Source organism: Taurulus bubalis (assembly GCF_910589615.1).
Source record: "Taurulus bubalis genome assembly, chromosome: 12".
Taxonomy (NCBI): domain Eukaryota; kingdom Metazoa; phylum Chordata; class Actinopteri; order Perciformes; family Cottidae; genus Taurulus; species Taurulus bubalis.
The window spans coordinates 24762396-24779071 of NC_136600.1; the positions used below are offsets into that span (position 1 = coordinate 24762396).

At 41.6% G+C, this 16676-nt stretch overlaps 1 protein-coding gene across 1 annotated transcript in view; it reads right to left on the minus strand.

Annotated features, from left to right (window-relative positions):
- Nucleotides 1-3441: 3441 nt before the first annotated feature.
- The window catches only part of LOC306745299 (CUB and sushi domain-containing protein 3-like), a gene marked incomplete at both ends in the record, with an annotated part of 218685 nt that continues 205450 nt past the window's right edge, over nt 3442-16676 (minus strand). The window contains 8 exons of the mRNA XM_079228051.1: nt 3442-3601; nt 4252-4393; nt 6423-6510; nt 7902-8014; nt 8364-8522; nt 9667-9732; nt 10438-10617; nt 16176-16287. Of these exons, the coding sequence (XP_079084177.1) occupies nt 3442-3601; nt 4252-4393; nt 6423-6510; nt 7902-8014; nt 8364-8522; nt 9667-9732; nt 10438-10617; nt 16176-16287 (1020 nt within the window). The remainder of the gene's footprint in view (nt 3602-4251; nt 4394-6422; nt 6511-7901; nt 8015-8363; nt 8523-9666; nt 9733-10437; nt 10618-16175; nt 16288-16676) is intronic.

The window sequence follows — 16676 nt, forward strand, 5'->3', positions numbered from 1 at the left end:
AAATAAAATAACTTTGACAAACTCTTCCCAGACATCCGGCTGTTTTTCCGTATTTATCCGGTTACAGTTTCTCATTCTATACTGTAGATATCTTGTAAATTATCTTCTTTGTCCAAAAGCTGCTCCGATGTCAATGCGTTTATAGTTTGAGAAAAATAGTCCCATTCTTTGCAGCACTAACTGTACCTATATTAGTGTCCATAAATGGCCAATCATCAAAATTGGTTGCTCTTAAGATTGGTGAAAAAAACCCAAATTACTGTAATTTACACATGCAAAGTACCGTTCATTTTGCTCCCTTTCTGGAGTAAATGATCCGCTATTTGTAACCGCCGACAGAGAGGCAGAGGACCCTCCCCTCACAGCGGAGACAAAGACATAGAGTAGCTCATGGGCTGCTCTTGGAAGTGCAAATGATGGGACGTCAAGCGACACGCAATTTTACTTTTAAAATGCGTTGCAAAGGTCGAGACCGGATTTCTGCTCACCAGGTTTTAAAGACGTAATACAAGGATGATTGGCCACCATGCATTGCAGTCTGAAAGGATCTGAAGGGTTCCTCGGTCAGTGCTTATTTTGGTTAAACCAAGCTGTGGTCAGGAAGTGGAAACTCATTAAAAATATGTAAAGGCACAACGGAGAGAAGCAGCAGACTGAAATATAAAAGCTCTCCGGTTAGTTGGTGCACGGCAACATCATCTCTCCATCAATGAAAGAAAAATAGATTGAGCTTCATTATTTTATATTTTATATATAAATTAAGGATTTGTACATTGCTGATAAAGAAAAAATACAAAACATTTTTTGATCTTACATGACATTTACATGTGAAATTGTACACAACATATTCAATAACTTACAAATGCTTTATTTCCCGCATAAAAAATATATCTCTTTACAAAACCTTTTGTAATATGTACATATTCATATACAGTTTTTTTTTTTTTTTTAAATGGGATAACAATTGTGTGGTACATTTAAAAGCATTCTACTCATCTGACTTGCCGCTTTATGTTTTTAATATTTTTTTTTTTAAACCAGGTGCATTTCTTTTTCTCATCCATAGGAAATATGAACTCGCAAAATATATTACATATTGATAACACAAGACATCTCGCTAAAGAATGCCATCAAGTATCAAAACTGTATAAATGTACAAAATGTACGAGCGATGACAGGAATCAAAGTAGTGGTACAAAGTACTACAGCAGCGGTCGCTATACTGGATCACTCGTTGCCAACATGAACAGGTATGAAACCATGAGCTGCTTTTCAAAGAGCTGACATCACTCAGCTAAATCGTTGCAAACTGTGCAGACACCTGTGACAGCTTTACTAATGCAATAAATGTCATGTCTTCTTTAAAAACATATGCCCATACAGTATTCAAGGCACTGCAATGATGTAGAAATGCGATGAGTCTCAAATTCATTTTCTTTTGGATGGACTTGGATGATCGTACAATACTGATAGTGGCTCATGTTAAAAGTGTGCAAATTTGTTCATGTATACTGTACATTTGTTGGCAGAAGCTGATGGTTCAGTTAGACATTGAAATAAACCATTTGTGTGCGTGTGTCAGTGAAATGGCCGTGTATTCAGCGAGCGTCTCAGAGTAGGAGTGAGGATCAAGAATTTACTGACAAAGGATCGGCTTCTCAAAAGAATTATAGAAAGACGAACCTTGCTCCGTTCCGTGTTGGAATTACTCTAAAAGTAAAAACTCCATCCGACCTCAGACTGCCACCTCGACTCACCGACATCCCGGCTTAAATAAACGTCTGGGAAACCTGTCCAGCTTAAGGTTGTGTGTGCTGTTGGTATTCTCAACTTCTCATAAAACCTTAAATAACTAATCAAGCTGCTCCCACTGTGAGATTCTTGACACACACAGGCTCTTGGCTGGGGTTAATTCACACCAAATTTGGTTTGTTTGGGACACAAAAAGACAAAATAAATAAGAGAAGAGGTTAAACAGATGAATGAGGCCCAGGTGACCAATATACTGAAAAGGTACAGTTTGCCTCGACTAGACTCTCAGACTAGTCGAAGCAATAACTCTCGTACTTAAACAACATTTCTGTCAAAGACAAATTCATAGCACACATCTTGATGATAAACCCAAATGTTAACTGTATATCTTGTGAAGAAAATATACTCCGTTGCTGTCAGAGAGCCTGAACCATAACAATAAAAGCCGCGGCATTCCCAATGGCACTCGGGGAAAAAAAAATTGTACTGCACTTCAGTAATTAAATCCCTGGCCATATATTTCATCAGTAGGAGGTTGCCTCCAATTAAGAGGTATAATTGACCGTATAACTTTGAACAAACTACAGGAAAGACACTATTCAGAGAGGCAGTTTCTTCTCTACCTTCTCATCTCCACTCACACACTCCACTGCTTGGAAAATAGACTCTAAAGATTAGATTGACTGACTCACAGCTGAGAGGCTTCTCACCGGTGTAAGAAGAAAATTAAGATGACTGTGAGACTAAGACAGAAAAAAAAAGGTCTAGCTGTGGGATATTTTTCGTCAAAAGCAAAAAGGTTTAAAATTGTCATTTGGCATTGTGAAGTAACCCCTTTTTAATAATACTACAGAGCATAAAATACTCTATTTTATCTATATGCCAGAGGCTTTTTTTGTATTCATAAAGCCAACACTCACTGAGTGTAAAGAACACTTATCTTCACCGAACTCCGGGAAGATCCGGAAAGATGTGGGACCTCCCCTTCCGCTCTCTTTACTCGTTGACCTTTTGTCTACGGTCGCTTGCAACTGCCGTTAAGTGTGGCTAAAAGTGTGCTTTATACTTCTGAGCAATTCTGTGTCTTTGATGCATGCCATCAGAAACAAGAAAAATATAAATATGTCCATACATAAATACCGTAAAAGTCGGGTTACAAGCCGCTACTATCTTTGTTCAGTGTCCGTGTTAGCTCCCCGCTGCAGCCAGCTAGCGCTCCGCTAGCTCTCTGCTAACTTCCGCTAGCTCTCCGCTAGCTCCCCGACAACCACCGAAGGTAGCAGGACCAGCTCTGGCTCGACACCCAACTTGGGCTGAGGGGACGCGGGCAGTAGCAGCAGCAGCGGGGAGCTAGCAGCAGCGCTAGCAGCTGCGCTAGCTTGCGCTCCTCCTAGCTTGCGCTGCTCCTAGCTTGCGCTGCTCCTAGCTTGCGCTACTCCTAGCTTGCGCTACTCCTAGCTTGCTACAGCGGGGACACTGACCGGATGTAGGAGCGGCTTGTAACCCGACTTTTACGGTATGTATGTATATATATATATATATATATATATATATATATATATATATATATATATATATATATATATATATATATATATATATATATATATATATATGTATTCATGTTAAGCAAACAAGGAGAAGTTGTATTCTCCCTCTATGTCTCTCTCTCTCCTCACACAGTAGACATCAAACCATGGTGCAGATGGTGTTGAGATTGGGGTCAAAGCGGACCACTTTCCCCTCAGCCGCTTTTGTGTTAGTGTTGTACATGGGGTTCTCAAAAGTGGCCTGTCCATTGTTGTTCTCGTGGACAGAACATCCCGTGTACTGCGCTTTATCCGTTTTCCTGGAGGAAAAAAAACACAAAAAAAGGAGGTTGCAAATTAGTTGCGAGACCGTATCCCAATTATCTCCCCTCCTTCCAATCCAATAAACACGTCTCCATTATCTTGGTGTAGACAGCTGCAGCAGGTAAATGAAGCAGAATGGTAATTGTTGTTGAAAAGATCAGTCAGAGGAACCCGATGCCCGTTCACTGGTAACTAACATAATGAGAGAAGAATTTGCATGTCACAGGTCCTGCGTGCATCTACTGATTAAATCAAAAATCCAGCCGCCTGCACACAGCACATCCATACATCACATCCATCACCAGTCACATTGGAGGTGTTCTCATTCAAAATGCCTGACGTATGCTGCAGTGTAATGAGGTCTGGATGGCAACGTATTGCATCACGCTTTGAAGCCTCTCACGAGGAAGCTATTGTATGCAGCGAGGAGCCTTCCTGCAGCAAAGCTCTGGAAGTAGGCCACAGTGCAGCGTCTACCTCGTCCTGCTGTGCGTCTCCTTTGGCTGCAACTGTACAAACGTCGACATAAATCTGGGTTTCTAAAACTTTTTCGACGTGGAAAACGTGCTACTTTCCTTCTCGTTTTGGGGAACAAAACACAGGAGCTGCTAACTTTGGGTTCCCGGCTAGCACAGGCGCTACGTACCGCTGCTTGTAGAGATAGAATCCGAGGCCTGCGAAGATGAGGGCGAAGAAAGGCACGAGGATAGCGACGGCAACAGAACTGCTGTTGGTGGAGCCGGTGGTTTCAGGGTCGGCGAGAGTAACATTCTCTCTCACGCTCAAACCTGGAAGAAAAACATCATTTAACCCTTCAGGGACTGAGGGCATTGTCTCGATTTTACATAATTTCTTAAAAATTCACCTTTTAAAAGGCACTTGCATATAAGATACATACCCATGTTTTACATCAAAAATTGCAGAACAATCTCAGCTCTCTATATAATGAGGCACCATTGTAAGTGTAAAGCGAAAATATGACTCTAAAGCTGAAAAATGTAATCTCGATTTTGGAAATTCTTCATATCTCTTGTGAAAACATAACTTTACTCAGGTGGTCGAACGGTTTTGGTGCTTGAAATTGGTTTACCAAAAGGTTTTACGTTCACAAAAGCAGTGAAATATAAGAATACAATGGAAGATGCATGTAAATAAATGTGGTCTGTCACAAGGAATACGGAAAACAGTCATAACACTGAATGTGTGAATGAATCTAAAATATTAAGATTAAAAAATAAAGAAAATGGCAGAAACACTTGAAAATAATGTGGAATGACGGAAAGATACATATCTGCTGGTGATGATGATGATGAAGACGATGAAGATGGTGATAACGCAGAGGAAGATGATCAAAATGATGACACGTCGGAGCCGCAGGAGCTGGTTTATGAAGACGGCAGCCATAATGATCTTACTGATAATGATCAGTGCGGCTGTGCTAATCTTGTTGAAGACAATTATGAGACGATGACAACAGAAATGTTGCGCACAAAGAAGTGAAGGACAATGACGTGGAAGGAAGTAATCTACTCTGCTGCAGGACGGTGGACGTGGGAGACACACTATGAGTGTATGCAGAGCGAATATTATGGAGCTTTATTGTTTGAAAAAGAGGTGTTACTAATCCAGCTTTATCAAAACATGCTATTTTAAAATGTAATGACATTATCCCCTTCCCATTCGCAGATGTTTAACATATTTTGTTACATAACATTCACGTTCAATAATATGAACATTATTATAGAAGTCCATTTGTCTTTCTCTAATATCACAAAGCATGGACTCCATGCTGTGCTGAGAGATTAGCCTCCGGATTTAGCATCCAAAATGCTGTCAAAGCTGTCGTTATTGCCAAAGCAATTACAGAAACCAGAAAAAAAAAGCGTGTAGAAATGAACCAGAAAACGACTCCAAATCACACAGATGCCGATTCACGATATGATAACATGACCCGTGTGCGAGGTTGCTAATTTGTGGTGGAATTCATACTTGGAAAAAGGATTGAGATCACAGACAACCTCTGCAATTATTAAAAATGACTTGAGGTCCCCGGGGAACACGAACGCCAAGCGAACAGGACTCATGACCTCTTTTGGGTTTCAGTTTTCTGTGTTTCCTTCCTTTTCTCTTAGAATCCATTTACACTGGAGGAAGAAACATGCACATGCCAAACATGTCATATATCTATCTATCTTTTGACCAAAGGATTTCCAGGACTTTAAACCAAATTTCCAAATATTTTGTGAAATCTGGGTGTAAACATGAAAAAGTGAGAACTAACAATGAGAATACAAAGCATACAGTAAACCTTAAATGACACACATGAATAAGACAATAGTTTGATTAAAAGAATAAACATTTATATACCGTTAGCTCCCCGCTGTAGCCAGCTGGGGCTCCTGCTAGCGCTCGTTACTTCCCCGCTAACTTCCGCTAGCTCCCCGAAAACCACCGAAGGTAGCGATAATAAACATTTATATAGATGCCTGTATGTATGCCTGCTTGTATTCTGAGTGTCTTTCTTTTAAAAGCATATTAATTATTTCAAACTCAGCGTAAATGAAAGTCATGAACCCTATCTATCTATCTATCTATCTATCTATCTATCTATCTATCTATCTATCTATCTATCTATCTATACAATGTATGAATCTTCTAAACTCTGATTTCCGGTGAGCCCCTTCAGAAAGATGGATGTGAAAATAGCCCTCTTGCACCATTCATTCACAACAATGGGGACACATGTTGGAGTGGACAGGGGGTCTAATTATCTATATATATCTATATATATATAAGTGTAATTGAAAAGACACATACCGAGTCTCTGTAGTCCAAACTGTCCGAAGTCTTTACCCTGTATGAAGCCCTGGAACACATAGCTGCCACCGTCAGGCTCAGCTGAGACCTAGTAGGAAAAAACAAAGGAAAATAGCAGGTTTCGATTCAATTGCATTAATAAAAATCAGATTTTTCTTGGCACATAAAAGAGCAGTCACACGCATTCTGTCATGCAACATTCAGAAATAACACCTTTGTTTTTGCGAACCCCGCTTTGGAAGCTATCAATAGCTCGGCTGCGTGCACTCGGCTGTCACGCGTTTTATTAAGTGGACCTTGAAGTTTATTTTAGAAGAGGATTTTCAATCCCACAAAGGAAAACCGTCGTCGTTCCAGGTCCCTCAGGTGTCGGCTGTGTGTCTGAGCTTGTTCGGCAAATTGTCAGTGTGGGAAAACGCTGTAATGGCTCAAACAAGAGCCACCGGCTCATCTGATGTACAGCCAATGTAAACACTGAGTATGGAAGCCAATATAAGACAATAAACCAGGAAGTATATGGGATATGGGACTGGGATGTTTATTCTCCGTTTAGTGGGAGAAATAAACTAATGATGAGTAAATATTGACTTGATTCGGTCCAAGAGGCTCAATCTTGGCTCCCAACACTCTTTAATACTTGTATGTACAAAATTAACAAAAAGATAATGGTGACACTTTATAATAACTGCACACCATAAACACTTAATTCATCATTCATAAAGCATTGCTCCACACTTTACAAATAATGGATTCACCATTTTGTAAATTAAGTATGATATAATGCTTCACAGCGTGCAGTTATTATAAACAAGGTTCATTTAAACCAAATTCCATGACCAAACATTTTGTGTAAACAGTAAAAAGTGAGTAAATGTAGTATTTAAACTAACAATGAGAATACAAAGCATACAGTAAACCTTAAATTACAGAAATGAATGAGACAATAGTTTGATTAAAAGAATAAACATTTATATAGATGCCTGTATGTATGCCTGCGTTTTTCTTTTAAAAGCATATTCATTATTTCAAACTCAGCGTAAATGAACGACATGAACACATGAATATAACACATTTACATGACTTTTACTAAACTTTTGGGATTGTATTTTTTGCAAGGACTTTTCCAGGCCATTTTTAAATGTTCCAGGTTTTCCATGGCTAAAGTGTGACCGAGCCATTGGCCCAGAGAGAGCCTCTAACATCCCCAAATATTACAGAGACAAACACAAATAAACAGTACCGCTTTATAATAACTGCACGCTGTGAAGCATTATATAATACTTAATTTACAAAGTGATGAATCCATCATGTATAAAGTGTGGAACAATGCTTTAAAAATGATGAATTAAGTGTTTACCGTGTTCCCAGCATGCAGTTATTATAGCGCGTTAGCAATAATAATAAAGAAATCAAGAAAAAAGAGTTGCAGCTCTCTTTCAGAAGATTACTGGCAGGCTTCTAATTCCTGTGTATACTCACAAATCCGTCCATGGCCCAGGTCTCATCGGTGATCCTGCTCAAGGAGCTGTGGGCCAGCGCTCTCATCTGGTACAGCAAGAGCATTAGCCGAGCCTCCTGGCGCTTGTACACTCCTACAAGGTAGAAGACACGAGAATCGATGTGCATAAAGAGACAAGGCCGTACAAGTGCGGGGGAATGATAACGGTGAGGAGAGAACATAAAGCAAACAGTGAGGAAAGTTCAGCTGAGGGAGGAGGGGAGGAGACGAGTGACTCTTGAGTGGGAAGCGAGTCAGTCAGCGCAGGCTAATACATCCGTCTTTGGAGCCAATAGTTAATTTCCACTCTCATGCATGAGATCATTTGGCGATTGACTGATTGACAAGAGGCACCCTCAAAATAAATGGAAGTGACATGCGGAGGTAGTGAGGAGGAGGGAGGAGGGAGGAAGCAGGAGAGGCATGATTTATAAACGTCTCACCAGAGAGCAGGAACTCCATGCTGCTGTCGGTTAAAGTTACGTTGACTTTCCCCGTGGTGGCGTTGAAGCTCGTGACCGTCAGGGACATCGGCTGCTTCTGGCCTCTGTGGTCGTAGGAGCCCTTCCACACGAAGTCGGAGGCGAAGACGTCGTCGGGAACTTCAAGGAAAAGAGAAAGAAAACTCGTTAGATAACGCCGTCGCATTATCTCGCCTGCAAAAAAAACGTCAAATCAATATTAGGTAGTTTTAATGCGAGCTGAATACTTCCACCCACGGTGCGAAATGGTAATTAGATATGCATTGGAATCAACACATCAAACAGCTGATAACCGTCTTTTGCTTCAGCGTGAATACTATCATGTTCCTTATATGCGTCGACAACCTCAATTAATGATAATTAAATACATTATGAAAGAGATAACTCTGGACTCACTCTGTGAAAGTTTTTTTTTTTAATAGTTTCGAACTGATTAAACTTTTTTGTAGAATTTTTTACAGCACAGTCATTATCTACTGGGAATTATTTACAAAGGAATAATGAGTCAATTATCCTTGCAGAGAGGTGACTGCTTGTAGTTAATAACAGGAGCTAAACCTAATAGCCAGAATAATTATCGGTGGAAAGAAGACTTTGGATGCCAGGTAACATTATTTTACCACAACTGACGCTGCTAATGGCTCATTACTTTGTATGATACCGACTAAGCAAATATAAGATGTAGTTATATAAAGGATATATTCTGCTGCCACTCTTTCACGGTACAGATTCACCTTCCTGGGTAAAAGTGAATGATTTACCTGGAACATTGGCTGCACTGTCCCTCGCGGGTCTTAAGTATATGTTAAGGACTTATGGATTATTTTATTGCAATGCAGTGTTATTGAAACTCAGGGCGGATTTAGTGCTTTTTGAATATCTACATCAAAAATAGAGAATAATACCTCCTCCGGTTACATTAATGTATTATGGTATAGTCGGCACTAAAAAAGTTTCCCATAAATTTCCAAGATGAATTACACCGTATGCATTAAGTAGATACTGCACATATTTATGACCTGTAAAAACACGCTGGGACCAATTAATCTCTCTGAATCACTTAGAAATGAATGCATATGCAAAAACACAACATGTTATGGTCATAACACAAACAATCCACACTTGGTTCTCTGCTAATAAACGTTATTATACGTTAAGACTCTTCCTCAGCTGTAAGAAACGTTACAACTTCTGATGAAGACGTGATCTTGATGAAGATTTTAAACTTCTGTGGCTTCCCGTTGAGCAGCGTTTCAACACTCACCATATATTTTGGGGCTCGGCGTCCCCGGTTCGTCTTTGACAGTTTTCTCATGTGATTTGGACCCGACTGCAGAGGAACATAAATATGTATTTCACATAGATGAACACAGTGGGGCTGAACAGCAGGAGGATGCTGGGAAAAAAGTAAACACTCCTCATCTGTAACATGCTGCCCACATCTAACTCTTCCTCACTCTTCCCTTCATGCATACGTTTATAAATCAACTCTCTGGTGAAACTTCAGGTTGAAAAAGAAGCAGAATTTGCATTTTATAATTAGTTATACCGAACAATGACACAGTGGCTTTACAGAAGAAGTCCCAGGAACACAAGCGTCTCGTTATATTTGACTAGTGTCTTTTTTGACTGAGCTGAAGCGCAAATGTCACATGGGATGAATTCTGAACGACTCCGCCTGGACACAAGTTTTTAATGGTTTTTATTACTTACTTTTAACATGCTGTACTGTAGCTTCATATTGTGTGTTCTTCTCACCACAAATAATGTTGCATTGTGTCTTTTATCCTGTACGGTTTGCTCTTGTTTTATGTTTGTTATGATCAGTCAAGGGACTGCAGATGTGAATTAGCTGTAGCTACAATCTGTGTTTTAACTGTACATGTGTTTTTTTTTCAATAAAGATGTATAATTAAAAAAGTACTGCATGCACACCCGCCCCTCCACCTTTCTGCACATTCACGCTCTTCCCACAATGCACTTCCCTCCTCCCTCCTCCATCAACTGCCCTCGCAGACCTCCGCCAACCACGTACCTCTGCACACGGGCACCTTGCCAGTCCAGCTGCCGTCGGAGCGGCAGACTCGGTGCTCTGAACCCCCGGAGAGGAAATAACCTGACTGACAGGTGTACACCAGGGTGTAGCCGTAGGAGGGGAGGTCCAGACCCAGGACGTCGGCGCTGGCCGGGCTCCTCGGCTGCTTGCAGGAGTGAGCTGGAGAGCAGGCAGAGGGCAGACGCTTGTTAGTACACACACACATACAAATGAAGCCAGATACACACAGTCCTGCACACACATGCGCTCTCTCACTCACACACACACACACACACACACGTATAGATAGAAGGGGAGATAATTAAGCACTCGCTTGAGGGAGAGAGTGGAAGAGCGAAAGAGAGAGAGAGGGGGCTAGAAGAAGAAAAAGAGGATAAAAACAAGATAGCACACACATTTTACAATTTAATTGAGTCCAGGGAGCTATTAGGGAGCATATTGATACTTCAATACATCTACTTTCTCTTCTGATATGAATATGGACACCTGTGACGGAGCCGCCACACGGCCTAATTTTAATTCTAGCCTGCAAAATGTACCGAGCTCAAATTAGGCTAAAAACAGTAACTGTGTGAGTTGTTAGTCATTTAACCACAGCCCTGGTTTGAAAAACACAAGCAGCAGTCCAACAGGAAGGTCTGGCTGGCTCATTATCATTCAGCAACAGCTGTTTTTGTGTTTCTTGAACTAATCAAAATGTTCAAGGGCGAGACCAGACGAGAGGAGCTCATCGGTGTCCTTGCAATGCAGCGCTGAAGTGAATGCTGCTGCAAATCCTGTGAGTATTTCCCATTACCTGCATGTGCATATAGGTTGTGAGGTCACAGACACCTGTGGACACGGGAAGGAAGACCGACGTGTGAAAAGAGCGGATAATAGGAGGCTAATGAGTGGAGCTGTGTCCTGTCTAACCAGTGGCAGTAGAATATAAGTGTGTGTCTTCTTGGGACTTTTTTATAAGACTGCGAATCTGTTTTGACTTTCTCAGCCTATTAACTCGTTCCATCTCAAAAAGCAGGAAGGTGCCGATTTAGGATAGCGCTGAAAAAGCTTAGTTTATAAGAAACTGGGGACAAAAGCTGTTATTGCTGTGTTGCAAAAATAAAACACTTCTTATAGATCACACTAAATATTTTTGATTCTGCCATGAGTGGGTTGAGAATACTTAGTTTAATTTATCGCATCAACAAACTCACTTCAAAACAAAAACATATGCAAATCGCAGCGCGCCACCGAGAACACGGAGGGGTTCAACAATAATGTGAAAATAGCGAAATAAATTTTGCAAAGAACACGTCGCCGGGCTGCAGCTGCAAAGTGAGTCACAGCACCAAATCGGTCCTTCATGGCGCCTTAATGACATTAGTGGCAATTGGGTGTGGAAGGGATGCCAGGATGAAAGTTCCTCTGCTTTATGAAAGACAAGGAGGCTGCAGGAAATTCATCTGGTTGGATATTACTTCTGCTGGCGTTTGATACGGTAATAATGCATGTGTGCATGTCTGAACAAGTGCATTTCTCAATGCTCTCTATAGTTACACAGGTGCATTGAAATCCAGGAGAATACTTATTTTATTCACAGCTACACGGGCGCTTTAATGTTATAGTAAACGTGAAGAAAGAACCGACGGAGAAGTGTAGAGGTCACCTGGATCTTTTTCATCGGGGAAATCTAACGTGGTATTTATTTACACTGCAGGAGAGGAGAGTTGGTTGTAGACGTCAACTATGGTGACCTCAATAATTAAAGAGAGACATAATTAAATGGCGTCTCTGTATCTGAAATAACAAACCCGTCAGCGCGAGTCCAAGGGTGACTGACGAGACTCGCAAGTCCGATGAATTGTCGCGTCGAAGACCGTGTAAACCGCACGGCGGGCTTTGCTCCCGAGATTAACAGACACTTCCACTGTGTAATGTTCTGAGCTCAACGCTGTTATCTGTGATGGAGACCGAGTGCATTAGTCAGAGACGGAGACGGACGGAGACGGCCGGCTGCAGCAGTCCACTGTCCAGAGGACAAAGTTAACTTTTGAGGGGTTTTTAATGCGTTTCTTTCAATCTTGTTTGCTTGTCATGCTGTAAAAAGGAGCAATATCCTAAAATGTTGATGCTTTGGAACTTGGATGTGAGGAAATCGGGGCATCCGGCCTGTGCGTCTCTCAGCGACGATATTAATCTGATAGAAAGGTAACATGCTTAAGATCCAGTGACGCTTAACTCTGACTATTGCATCTATTACATCATTGTGTCGATAATCCCCCCAATTTTTTTTGCTTCTGCCAGCAGTACAAGATTGGTTGGCTCTCTGTTTTAAATCCATTTAAGTGGCTTCACAGTAGCAGAGGAGCATTTAATCACAGAGAAAGGTATTTTAGAGGATTTATGACTGTTTTGACCGAGGGTCAACACAGTGTGTCGGACCCAGACAAAAGCACTCTTACCTAAATACATAACCACGGCTTTGCCCCAATGCATTATGGGCTCTGGGTCTGCATGTCCACCCTCAGGGCTGCGCGAGTGAAAAATGAGTTGAAAAAACAAAATGCTAGACATGAATGGACTAAAATGAATTCATAGAGTTGTATTAAAGCAGAATAACGCAGTGACCCTTTGCTCTGCGTTTTTCACTCTCCAATGATGTAATAACTATATTATTAAATCAATCCACAATAACAAAAATAGTAATTAAGCTTTATGGACGGCCGATAATACAGTCATGCTGCTAATAGCTATTGCCAGAGTAGCATAATGCTACATGTGTTATGACGGCTTTTTAGCCCAAATAATTTTATACACTAGAGGAGAGAATTTTAAAGTTAGCAAGGTCTTTTTATGACATCATTCTGAAAACACAGCCAAAGAACATCCACTCTACGTTTCTCCACTGGCTATTTTATGACCTTGCAAAGGTCAAGGTCAAGATCATTTATTTTAAAGGATGTATTCTGAAAAAGTATTTTGTCAGACTGCAACTTAACTGCCGGCAGTTATAAGTTTATTTAACTTAACCAATATGTCAGTGACATGAAGGTTACATGCAGTTTTCCTCACATTTACGATTCATAAAAGTATGTGTTGCTAGAATCTGGTGACCGTCAGAGAAACATTTCTCTATTTTAAATTCCCGTGGTAACAATGACAGGACGAGGGCAGAGGAAAATCAATAAATTTTTCAAGCCATCCCAGGCGGTGGACCGGAGCCAGCGGGCGCTCCTGAAATGCTGCAACCTCAGCAAAAGACGGACAAACCAGGCAACAAAAACAAATAAATAAATAACTGCACCTGCTGAGCAGAGCGAGTCCAGAGAGTTAAAAGCCTCAACGCATGACGCCGCTGGATGAAACACAAATTGGTCGTCAGATTGACATTTGAGTGGCTTCATGGTTACGCAAAAAGGATCTAAAATGTGTTATTTTATATTTACCACTGTGGAAGTGAACGTGGCTGCTGGGATAAAAATTTAAAAAAACAAGACAAGAGGAAGCGGCCGTTCCCTGGGGTTCAATGTAGCACCAAATTAAATCAAACTCAAAGTATGCACGAGCATTCCCAAATGTCAGCTCTAAAATCTTAAATGTTTTATAAATTATAAATGTGACCTGGTTGAAAAAGTGGCTTAATTTAATATAAAAATCAATACACGTTCGACAAAAATAATCCACTTGATGTCGTCTGGAGATGAATCCACTTTTTGTTGCGTGATGATTATTTTAATGTTGAGATAATGTCAACATGCATCCGTTATTTATCAGTTTATGGACAATGTGACTGAGATGTTGCTGATAAAGTGCATTAGAATATATACCGTAAAGGTCGGGTTACGAGCCGCTCCTACAGCGGGGTCAGTGTCCCCGCTGTAGCAAGCTAGTAGCAGCGCTACTGCTAGCTAGCCCTGCTGCTAGGTAGCCCTGCTACTAGCTAGCGCTGCTACTGCCCACGTCCCCTCTGCCCAAGTCGGGTGTCGAGCCTGGTCCCGCTACCTTCGCTGGTTTTCGGGGAGCTAGCGGAAGTTAGCGGGGAAGTTAGCGGGGAAGTAACGGAGCGCTAGCAGGAGCTCCAGCTGGCTACAGCGGGGAGCTAACGGGGACACTGACCGAAGGTAGTAGCGGCTCGTAACCCGACTTTTACGGTATATATATATATATATATATATAATTAAGTTGGGTTGAAAGTGACTTTTAAGAACATTTTATTTCAGAAGACTGTTTAGTGGCTTATCTTCCATTTTTGTTGAATTACATTAAAATACGAGTATTTTTCGTCTCTCACAGGACGATGCCGTCTCGATCTTTTTAAAGGTTTTGACAGCAGAGCGTGCCGCCCTTGAGAAACGGAGACCGTGCATGATGCACCATGCATCAGTCATTTATCTGCATTCAGATACATCTCACTTTGCCAGAGAGAGGGTGTTCATTTTCTGGTTATACCGACATTTGTAAGTGCCAGTTTGAGGCTTTTGCTGGTGCTTTAACCTACAATTCTGTTGGCTTACGCTCCCTCTGACTGCTCTTATATTCTAAGGGATCCGTCACAGTGCTGGCAATAAATGCCATTAAGGAGGCAGAGGATGCTCAACCTCCCGAATCCTTCCTCAGTGAGCGGGCTGATGGGGTCACCGCCTTGAAGATACAGGTGAAGAAGGAGCGGAGGAGCTGTCAGAAGTCTAGACAGAAGAGTTTTGGGGGTCTCTCTTCTGTCAGCTGTGAAACATTAATTAAAAAACAAACTCAATGAATAACAAGATTATGAAAGTGAGACGATTTCATAAATATTTCTGCTGTAATTATCCTGCTTGAGGACACAAAAAGCATATATTTAATAGCAAATATGTATTACGTGCATCCCATTGGTTTCAATGAGACTAAGAATTAGAAACTCTCGGCATCAACACGGTGCGTTTCCACGAGCTACAGCCTCCAGAACGACCATAAAGTCGAATCAACATCTCTCTAAAACAGTTTACCAGCGAACATGATAACCCTCATGACAGAAGGACTTAATGAAGTGATGGCGTATTAGACTGTATTAGTTTCAGCTAGGTGTATCTAATTATCTGGCAGCCAAGTGTTTTCACATTAAAAGAGACCGCTTGCACATATTCAAGGATTCACAATCCCTCTAAATTGTCCCATCTTCCCACTAAAACACACACACACACACACACACACACCCCCGAGCAGGCAGAGAATGGCGGGTAAGTATTACAATGTTTCTGCTCCCTCAGCACAAATGTCCCCGGAAAATTCAAGTGGGTGTCACATGTTGGGGTACTTATGAAATCAAGATAACAAAAATATAATTTGAAATCCCCTTATTACATTGCACTGTAAAGTGCGTAGCAAAAATGCAGACTATAGTACGACTTGAGTTTCCATGAAAGGGATTCACCGAGATACTGGATTACTGGAAAGCGCTCGGCAAAAGCGGCACAGCCCTGGTCTGGTGCCGGCAGACGGCTCAGCTATAGTTCAAACAGGACGGCAGTAATCCCAGCGCCTCGCTCTCGGAGCCACTGGGATGGCAGGTTGATTGAGGCCGAGGCTGCAATCTACCAGGCGGTCAAAAAAGGTCACGGCGAGCGGGCGTTGAGGAAAGAGAACAAGACATTGTCCCGAGGACCCTGCACTGCAGATAAACAGTGACAAGAAGGATAGAGAAAGACAGAGAGAGGAGAGGGATATGAAGATGTTGAGAGAGAGAAACCAGCACTCACGGACGCAGCTCGGCTGGACGCCGGTCCAGGTGAGGTCCGGCGCACAGAGGCGGGTGGTGGATCCCTGCAGGAGGTGTCCCTGTTGGCACTGGAAGTCGACTCGGCTGCCCACCTGGCCGCAAACAGACAGCACACAAAGTGGAGAGAGTCGATACACTGATGCAAATGCCAATAGGCTCCCAGCATCATCGCATCTAAAAGAGCTCGGGAAAAAAAACACTGCACACTCTAGGTTTTTTTTTTTCTTCCTTTTTTTTTTTTTTAATGATTATCTGTAGTGTGTGTGTGGAGGCAGATGGAGAATATTCCTCGAGGCGATGGCCCATGTTTGTGTTCACAACTGATGCACAGACATTAGAAAGTGATGGAAGAAAAATAGAGACAAACTGCTTTCTGTTATCTTTTTTTTGTTTTTCTTGCATTCAAATAGCGACAAAGGACCCGACTGACACACTTCATACAGTATATACTGTAAGACAATCTTAGGCAACGCTAATCTTT